The sequence below is a fragment of the Pan paniscus genome, chromosome 2 (genome assembly GCF_029289425.2).
Source record: "Pan paniscus chromosome 2, NHGRI_mPanPan1-v2.0_pri, whole genome shotgun sequence".
NCBI classification, from domain to species: Eukaryota; Metazoa; Chordata; class Mammalia; order Primates; family Hominidae; genus Pan; species Pan paniscus.
The window spans coordinates 45,635,841-45,646,111 of NC_085926.1; the positions used below are offsets into that span (position 1 = coordinate 45,635,841).

General features: G+C 47.0%; 1 protein-coding gene across 3 annotated transcripts in view; it reads left to right on the forward strand.

The window, feature by feature from the left end:
- Positions 1–10,018, forward strand: part of LIMD1 (LIM domain containing 1) — an 87,719-nt gene extending 77,701 nt beyond the window's left edge. For 2 of the 3 annotated variants that reach the window (XM_003818487.6, XM_034956271.4), the window contains exons 5-8: positions 1,470–1,600; positions 2,235–2,286; positions 3,133–3,201; positions 5,716–10,018. In XM_003818487.6, the coding sequence (XP_003818535.2) occupies positions 1,470–1,600; positions 2,235–2,286; positions 3,133–3,201; positions 5,716–5,853 (390 nt within the window). In that variant the 3' untranslated portion in view covers positions 5,854–10,018. The remainder of the gene's footprint in view (positions 1–1,469; positions 1,601–2,234; positions 2,287–3,132; positions 3,202–5,715) is intronic. The other variant, XR_008624728.2, reaches the window with a different exon arrangement.
- Positions 10,019–10,271: the final 253 nt, after the last annotated feature.

The following is a 10,271-nucleotide window of genomic DNA, read 5'->3' on the forward strand; positions in this document are numbered from 1 at the left end:
GAGCATTCAGAGGAAAGCTGGAATAGCACAATGCCCTCCTCTTGCCTTCTTGGCTGGAGCTTGTGCAGTGTGGAGTTATCCACCTGAGGCTTCCAGGGGAAGGAGCTGGAACACAGCATATCTTTACCCCTGGGTCTCACAGTGTACTGACAAGGCTTCCCCAAATCCAAAATCCCCTTTCTTCAGTCTGTTTGAAGGCTTTCTGTGTGGGCTCCCACTGCTGGATGCTGATGGCCGTTCTGTACATTCTTTGCAGATGCATGTTTTGGTGTGACCTTGCTCATGTTGATTCTGTAGTTCAGTTGTTTTTGCTAAGTTTCATGATGCAGGTAATTGCAGAAATGAATCTCCTATTAAGTCAGTGAAGATGCTTTCAACTGTAAATTATAGAAAAAACCCAGACTCAATTCGAGTTAAACCAATGATCCTCCAACTTTAATATATATCAGAATCACCCTATTAAAATACCAACTGCTGGGCCTTACCCCCAGAGTTTCTGATTCAAGAAATCTGGGATGGGGTCCAAGAATGTGCATTATTAACAAGTTTGCAGGTGATGCTAATGCTGAAGGTCTGGGGCCACATTTCGAGGACCACTGACTTCATAGGAATGATATTTTATCTCACCTAAAAAGAGGCTTGGAGGTACGTGGTTCCATGATGAGTTAATTCAGTTACTTACGGACCTCACCAAGGATGTTCTTTCCATCTCTTCTCTTTCCTGCTGTCCATGTCTTGGGTCTGTCCTGGTTTCAGGTTGGCTCTGGCAGTTCCAGGTATCCCATCCAGATCCAGATTAAATGACACTGAGAGGAAGAAGTTTGTGGGGCTTTCCCTCTATTGCATTTAAAAACAACAACAGAGAAACTTTACTTATTACACTTGGATTTGAGGTCATTGGGTTGAGTCAGAACTTCTAGATTATCATGCTCCAGAGTCAAAGCTGCATAGAAGGGGCATCCAAGAGGCAGAAGTGAAGGGGTTCCTTTTGAGCTCTGCCATTTCCACATGGAATTTCTTTTCATTTTTCCGAGTACTTGCTGCTTCCCAAATCTGGGAAGGATGTATCCTTCTGTGGCCCTGCTTTGCATCGTTTCCCACTTCTTCATGGTGGATTTTGGCCCTGGGATTGGCCCATCCCTTCCTTACCATCTCTTTCTCTTAAAGAACTATGCAAGAGTTTCCTGTTCTGGGTGAGGGTTGGAAAGGAGCCCTCTTTCCCTGCCAGCTCAGAGACCCTGTGAGAGGCTGCAGGAAAAGGATTCCTGTGTGGTCTCTTCTGTGTATTCATCTGAACAGATTTGCCTTTCCCACCCCATCACCTCTTGCTCTTCTCCTAGGTGAAACTCGGGGGTAAGTGTACTCTGTGTGTGACTGCTCATGTAATCCTTAGGCCTGATGTGTTCCTCTCCCCTTCCACCATCTCATCCTTCCCTATAATCCCCACTGAGTCTTGGTCTCTCCTCCAGATCCTGCAAGCCCTGGGGAAGTCCTACCACCCCGGCTGTTTCCGCTGTGTCATCTGTAATGAGTGTTTGGATGGGGTGCCCTTCACCGTGGACTCAGAGAACAAGATCTACTGTGTCCGAGATTACCACAAGTAAGAAGGGATGGGAACAGACAGGACCCATTCGTGTAGGCCAAGACGATCTCAGCAGAGTGAGCGGTGGAAACCGACAAAACTGTGTTTGCCAGCCGCCCTTAGATCACAGTCCAGCAAAGGCTTAATGGTTTTGAGGGGTACAGCAGGGACCTTGGGAGGTTGGTCGATGCCAGTGTTGACAGGAATGGGTTAAAGAATCATGTTTAGTGAAAAAAAAAAAAAACACAGAGCACAAAAAAACTAATAATCATATTTGTAGCTAGGCCTCGGGAGGAATCCACCAAGCCCTGTGGCTTCAGCGTTACCTAACTTCACAAGGCCCCTCTGCAGTGCTGGTTCCTACCACTCTTGGTTTGCCTGGGCCTGTGCTAGGCACCATGAGAGGTGTAAACAAATCGGTTAGTGCTGTCCCCAGAAGAGTGAGAGGCAGCCAGTGTCCTCATTGCCACTGGGGAGCAAATACTAAGGCATATTCCACAAAGTGAGCCAGGTACCAGTCATTCTATGAGGGAGGAGAGCAAGGGGTAGGAGGCGGCATGGAGGAAGGCTCCTTGTGGATTCCAAGTGCAAGTCTGACTCTGGAATTTGCTCCCAGAAGCAACATTTATTGCTGCTTTGTTTCTCCCCACAGGGTGCTGGCCCCCAAGTGTGCAGCCTGTGGGCTTCCCATCCTTCCACCTGAGGTAAGATGCCCTTCCAGACATGCTCCCAGGGGCTTCTAAGACATGAATATCTCCCTGGGCTCATTTACAAGATCCATGTCCTGTCTTTACAGCTTTTAAGGTATCCTTTTAAAAATCTCAACTCTGGCCTGGTGCAGTGGCTCACACCTGTAATCCCACCACTTTAGGAGGCCCAGGCAGGAAAATTGCTTGAGGCCTGGAGTTTAAGAACAGCCTGGGCAACATAGCAAGACCTCATCTCTACAAAAAATTGTTAAAAATTAGCCAAGCGTGGTGGCATGTGCCTGTAGTCCCAGCTGCTTGAGCCCAAGAGTTTGAGGCTGCAGTGAGCTATGATGGTGCTACTGCATTCCAGCAGGTGACAGCAAGACCTTGTCTCCAAAAAAAAAAAAAAAAAAAAAAAAAACAAAAAACCCCGCTTCACCTTTGAGATAAGTCGTGTCTTCACCCTTCCTTGTTGACTGGCTTCCCCAGCCCAGTACCCTTCTTGTGCTGATTTGTCCCCATAACCAGGTCAAACTCCCTTACTTGATACTAATTCTTAGATTAGCAGATGAGGAGAAAGGCTTGTCTTTTCTTCATTTTTTAAAATAAGTGTCCATGTAGGTCTTTCTTTCAGTGTTAACTCTGACATTCTAGAAGGAAGGACTCCTATCCCTCCTACTTCCCCTCTCATCAGCTTAAATGTATTCTTCTTCCAATAAGTACTCCTGATTTACCTTCTCCTCCCAAGGCCACCTACTTGTTACCCCAAAACCCTCTTCCCTCCCCACCCCACGGTACATCAAGCCCGACAGCCCCCCTAACAGGCCTCTCCTATGTGTTCTTGCTTTTCTTTGGTCCCAGGGCTCAGATGAGACCATCCGTGTCGTGTCCATGGACAGAGACTACCACGTGGAGTGTTACCACTGCGAGGTAGACCCCTCCCCACCCAGCCCCCAAAGCCCATTGTAGACATCCAAGAGAAAAGCATCCTGCGTTGACTGGGGCAAGAGGCAGTCAACAAGATTCTGGCAAGGGTCAGCCCTCTAGAGCTTCTGTAGGAAATGGAATGAAGGCTGGTTCTTGGGGGAGGTAGGAGAAGATGGAAATGCTCAAGGTATAAAGGTCTTTCTTCTGCATATTCAGAACTATCAAGTCCTGCAACTGTTGGAGCTGCTCTCCCTGAAGCTGCAGAGCTAGGAGGGTCGTGGAGAGCATGGGTTTCAGGTCCTATCTGGGGGCCACATTGTCAGGCAGGTGTGCGATTTGGGGAAGGGACTCCCTCCCCTCCAGCTTGCAGGCTGTTCTATCTGTCTGAAGCTCCTTTCTCAGCTGAGCCCTGGAAATCATGAAGCCCCTCTTGGAAACAGGCATGTCAGCTGGTGGTGTGAAGGCGGGTGGGGTCCGCCTGCCCCTTCCTGCCCTTTGTCCCAACCCAAGGTGAAGGAGCACTAGTACCTGATGACTGTCAGGAAAGCTAGGGGTTGCCCCTCACCAGCCCTTGTGAAGGGTGACCATGGAATTTCAGCCACAATTAAGTGAATTCACCCATGGAAGGAGATTAGATTCATTTGGTGACCCTGTGGGTAGAGAATGGGGGTGTCCCTCATATAGACTTGTCCCACTGCCAACACTGAAGAAATGGGTGGGAATCATTGCTGCTGGGACCCCAGGTGCCCCAGGTCACTGCAGGAGAAAAAGGTGAGGACATTTGCTCAACAGGCCTCTCCACATTTTCTAGACCAGTGCTATCCAAAAGAAATATAAGGGGCCGGGCGCGATAGCTCACGCCTGTAATCTTAGCACTTTGGGAGGCCAAGGCCGGCAGATTACTTGAGGTCAGGAGTTCGAGACCAGCCTGGCCAACATGGCAAAAACCCATCTCTACTAAAAATACAAAAATTAGTGGGCGTGGTGGCACACGCCTGTAGTCCCAGCTACTCGGGAAGCTGAGATAGGAGAATTGCTTGAACCTGGGAAGTGGAGGTTGCAGTGACCTGAGATCATGCTACTGCACTCCAGCCTGGGCAACAGAGCAAGACTCCGTCTCAAAAAAAGAAAGAACTATGAGAGCCACAAATTAAAGTCATGTATCATTTTAAGTTTTCTGGTAGTCACAATTAAAACGTTAAAAGAAAGAATTATGAGAGCCACAAATTAAAGTCATGTATCATTTTAAGTTTTCTGGTAGTCACAATTAAAACGTTAAAAGAAACAGGTGAGATTAATTATTTTATTCGGTTCAAAATATCCAGCCAGGCATGGGCCCATGCCTGTAATCTTAGCACTTTGGAAGGCCGAGGCAGGGGGATCACATGAGCCCAGGAGTTTGAGAACAGCATGGACAACACAGTGAGACCCTGTCTCTACTAAAAATACAAAAATTAGCCAGGCATGCTGTGCCTATAGTCTCAGCTACTTAGGAAGCTAGGATCACGTCACTGCACTCTACTCTGGGTGACACAGCAAGACCCTGTCTTAAAAAAGTAAAAAATCCTGCTGGGCGTGGTGGCTCATGCCTGTAATCCCAGCACTTTGGGAGGGCAGATCACTTGAGGTCAGGAGTTCAAGACCAGCCTGGCCAGCATGGTGAAACCCTGTCTCTACTAAAAATACAAAAATTAGCCAGATGTGTTGGCGCGTGCATAATCCCAGCTACTTGGGAGGCTGAGACAGGAGAATTCCTTGAACGGGGGAGGCGGATGTTGCAGTGAGCTGAGATCGCACCACTGCACTCCAGCCTAGGAAACAGAGGGAGACTGTCTCAAAAAAGAAAAAAAAAATCCAAATGTTATCTTTTGAACATGTAATCAATATAAAAAAGTTACCCATGAGATTTTTTTTGTAACTCCACAATTTATTTTATTTCTTCTAAAAAAAAAAGGGATACGTGTGAAGATTTATTACATAGATATATGCTGTACGTGTGCCAGGGTGGTTTGCTGCACCTATTGTCCCATCCTCTAAGTTCCCTCCCCTCACCCCCACCTCCCAACAGGCCCTGGTGTGTGTTGTTCCCCTCCCTGTGTCCATGTGTTCTCATTGTCCAACTCCCACTTATGAGTGAGAACATGTGGTGTTTAGTTTTCTGTTCCTTTGTTAGTTTGCTGAGAATGATGGCTTCCAGCTTCATCCATGTCCCTGCAAAGGACATGATCTCATTCCTTTTTCCCATGAGATATTTTTACATCCTCTTTTTGTCCTAAGTCTTCGGAATCTGCATTTACACTGACAGCACATTTTAAGTGGTTCACAGCAAGTGCCTTGTGGCAGTGTCTCCTGTGTTGGACAGGCCTCCACGGGGCAGGAGCTGTGTTTCTGCACTGGCATTTCCTGCCTATACAGAAACACACAGCACCCTCTGCTGATTTTGGGGACTGTGGCCTTCAGGTCAGTCTTGCAGTCTGTTTTGTTTTGCTTCCCCTGGACATGTCTGCCTCCCCACAGGACTGTGGTCTGGAGCTCAATGATGAAGATGGCCACCGCTGTTATCCGCTGGAGGACCACCTGTTCTGTCACTCCTGCCACGTGAAGAGGCTGGAGAAGAGACCCTCATCTACAGCCCTTCACCAGCACCACTTCTAGCCAGAGCCACTTGCAGACATCACGGCAGGGGATGAGGAGCCGGGGTTGCTGCTGCTGCTTCCGGTGGCCCCTGGGGTGGAAGTGGGGTAGGGGAAGAGGAGGGGCAGGAGGGAGAGTTCCTGTGAGCATGTGGGGGGTGCCTTTCCTTTAACCAGGGAGGTGAACACTACCTGCCTCCTGCGTGTATTTTCCAAGTGCTTTTCTCTGTTGCCACATTTTCCTCAGGTTACTCAGGAAAATGCTCCAGCATGTGCGAGCACATGACCTGAGGTTGCATCATAGCAACAAAGGAATCCTCCTGTCCCCTCTGGGAACATTTCATGCTTCAGAGGGAGAGGTTTTTATTGAGCTTGTTTCACAATATCCCCTTGAAGGGACAGCTCAGCTGCCCTTTCTCTTCCTTCAGGAAAATACCTATACCCAAATGTTCCCTCCCCCGACATATATCATGGCATGATTTAAGGCTTCTTTTCACCTGAGAGCTTCAGTTCTTCTGCAGAATGGCTGCAAATTTAATTGCATTAAGGCAAGAAGGAAGCTCTAATGTGTGCTTTGTATCCTAAGATGAATTTGCTTAGAAAACCAGAGTCAAGATTTGAAATAGGTGAGGCAGGGTTTCCTCCTTAGACACTGACAGCATTCTCTGTGCCCCTTCAAATCCTTACTCTCCTAAAGGCAGCTGAGTCCGCGACAGAAATTTGCCCTATGTGAGTAAAACATACTTTGGGAGAAGAACTTGGTGCAGGCACCAGGATTTTTTTTTTTGCCCACGTGTTTGCGCTGTTTTTCTCTGGAGTTCTCAAGAGTTGGTGACTTGGAAGGCCGCGTCTGCAAGGCAAGTCTCAGGAACCCATGCAGGTACATCGCTTGCACCTGTTTTTAGCTTATTTAATGACGGGCTTTTGGGAAGAACTGCCCGCATACTGAGAGACAGCTTCTTATAAACAAGGAGAGTTTTTGTGTGTGCGAGATCTCTAAGCCAGCGTGGGAGGGAGCGCCTCAGGATAAGTTATTATATTCATTTCGTTGGTTTCTCTCCTGCCCAGTTCTTGGCACAGGCATTATGTTTGAAGAAACCAGTATAAGGTACACTGCTTTTGTCTGTTTAATTTTTTTAGTTGTTTCCCTTCACTTTCAGTCTTCCACACACAAAAAATACCTCACAGAGCTTCACCAAATCACAGATTCAGGAGGAATTTGGCTTTCACACTGGACTCAGATACCTTCTTCAGTGTGTTGGAAATCACTGGCTTCACACAGGCCCAACTCCAGCTGGTCAGGGCAGAGTGATCGTAACTAAAGGTCAGTGGGGAATAGATCCGATTCAGTGCTTTTGCCTTATGCATTTCAGCATCCTGGCTCCCCAGAGTGGCAGGAGCTGAGGGAGGGCCACACACTGGCAAGATTTCAAGACCACTGTCTGCACTGAAGAGGTAAAATTTGCACTGCAAGTCACATCCCTGAGGCCAGAGGTCAGTACCCTTTGGTATTTCGATTAGAAGAAGCTGCAAAAGAAAGGCAGCCCATTTTACCATTGCCAGCCAGGCTGGGGACACAGGAGCCGGTGTGTGCACTCTGCCTCCTCACCTTGCACCCAGAGCAAGAGGACTGGGTGCTGGGCTGCAGAGGCCGGTCAGTGGAGCCCCTAGCACGTGTGAACTCAGGCTTTTCATTGGGCCCGGCTCCACTTCTAGGCCATGTTTCGACTCATTTGGTAACCATTGCCTGTAAGAAGCACAGAATTGGTGCCATGGATTATCTTTTCCATGTTGATGAAATTCATTCTGTTGGAATCCTTTGGCCAGATGTCACTTCAGCCAGGGTGTGCATCATCATTGGTTCTTTTTCACAGGCTGAGCCTCCTGAAAACCCATGAACGCTGGGGCTGGGGAAGTGAACCCTGAGGTGGGGACCCTCTCTTCCCATCAAATCATCCAGCTCAGTGTGGGGCGTGGCAGGGGGGTAAATGAAGCCAGCCAATGTGTTAACCTGTCTCTGTCAACCTAAGAATGTTGGCCTTACTGACACACCTTTGCTCCATGTTCAAGACCAGAAGTAGCTGGGATTTGTTTGCAAATTGGGTAATTAGTTTAAAAATCTGTGATTACATTTTTAAATGAAATTTTCAAAGTGGCCTAGATTGAGGTGATTCAGATAGGTTTGCGAATATACCATTTTATATTGTTGAGAAAGAACAAAAAGGGAATTTCCAGATGTCCTAGAAATCCTAGCAACAGATTTCTCTGGTTGTCAGTTTCCCTGGAGAAGGCGCCAGATAGGAATCTCCAATCAGTTGTTTTTCTCTTCGCTTCAGGCCCTTACACAAAAGCCATGAAGAGATGTTCACCTACCTGGTATTTTAAATGTTCTGTAAATTATTAGCCAAATAGAACTGTAATGGGGTTGTATTTATAGGCGCCTAGAAAGAAAACACAAGGACTTGGTAGGCCAGGAAGAAAAGATTTTAAAATTTAGAATGACTAGCCCTTCTGGGTTTTCTTTTTGACAATTCTTGGACTTTAGGTAAAACAAGGATTGTGGCCGGATTTCAGATCCCAAAGCCAGCCTCCATCTTAGGCCTTTGCCTCATTGTGCCTTTTAGGTTTTCTTACCCACCGTCTCCTGTTTTGTCTTTTTTTTCTTTTCTCCTACCCCTATCGTGGGACATTCAGAAACTGCCTGGGTGGTTTGAGAAGAGACAACCCAGTTTGATCTGCAATACAAGGATCCATTCGTAATCTCTCTCTCACTGATGTTATTCCCCCATCTGCCGTCTTGGTTCATCTCACCACAGAAGGGCATTTAGTCCTACCCAGCCATCGGCTGCGTATGACAGCAGGATGGCACTTCCCATTTCTCTGTGGTTAGTGCTCGAGTGAAAACCTCTTTCAGCTGAGTCCTCTGAGGTTCTGCTGTTGAGTCCTGGGTGGCTGATGGAATGATTGAGGAGGTCTGGTCACCCTCAAGCGCCGTCATCGCCTTGTTTCCATGGGCTTCTGTCACACAAAATGAAGAACAGAAATGTTAGGACTTAAGAGAATGTTTGGAATTCACACCTCTTTGCAGTCCTTTCAAGGCTGCTGCTCTGTGCTGTGTCCCGTGCGTGTGAAAGCAGAGCTGTGATGGCTGCTGGGGCCCTTGCGAAGATCATGTGTGAGAATTGAGCACAAGACCACAAATTATTACTGCTTGATGCACTTGTTAAAACTCTATCTGCCAGGAAACCAAATTTTCTTTTCTTTTCTTTTCTTTTTTTTTGAGACAGGGCCTCACTCTGTTGCCCAGGCTGGAGTGCAGTGGCGTGATCTCAGCTCACTGCAGCCTCCACCTACTGGGCTCAAGTGATCCTCCCACCTCAGCCTCCCGAGTAGCCGGGACCACAGGCGTGTACGACTGACTACGCCTGGCTAATTTTTGTATTTTTAATAGAGACGAGTTTCACCATGTTGCCCAGGATGGTCTGGAACTCCTGGGCTCAAGTGATCTGCCCACTTCCGCCTCCCAAAGTGTTGGGATTATGGCCATTAGCCACTGTACCTGGCACAATTTTTTTTTGTACCCTCCTTTATGCCAAGAATCAGTCCTAATTTCTTTACTATGTGAAGTAACTTTTAAAGGTAACAGAAAAGGCCAGGCACAGTGGCTCATGCCTGTAATCCCAGCACTTTGAGAGGCTGAGGCGGGTGGATCACTTAAGGTCAGGAGTTAGAGACCAGCCTGACCAACATGGTGAAACACTGTCTCTACTAAAAATACAAAATTAGCTGGGTTTGGTGGCGTACGCCTGTAATCCCAGCTACCTGAGAGGTTGAGGCAGGAGAATCGCTTAAACCTGGGAGGCAGAGGTTGCAGTGAGCCGAGATGGTGCCATTGCACTCCGACCTGGGCAACAGAACGAAACACTGTCTCAAAAAAAAAAAAAAAAAAGTAACAGAAAAAAGAGTGAAATATATTAGCTATCTTTTATTCTGAGCCAAAACTTGACAGATGTGGGAAATCTCCATATAGTGTATGAAAATTTCATTGTACAGGGAAATTATTTTCCTCTGTGTCTTTTCTTTTACTATAAAGTGATTCAGAATTTTACTGTTACTATAAAATTATGCAAAGTATTGTGACAAAACTGCATCAATTTGTTGACTATTAAAGTGCTCCTTGAACATTATATTTCCTGGGTCTTTTCTGTGTGTGGAGTCAGCAAACAGTGTTTTTTGCTACCTGGACTTTGTCTTCTTTTACAGCTCTGGATTCTTAAAAGTACCACATAGGTATCAAACCTATGAAGGGTATGAGATTTTACCCTACTTGCAGGCTAATAAAGTGAGCACACCACATGGGTTCATGGATCCTGGCAGAAGTTATGAGACTCATAGGTCAGAGACAAAGGACAGTTTACTATAGCAATAGCAGTGGCCAGA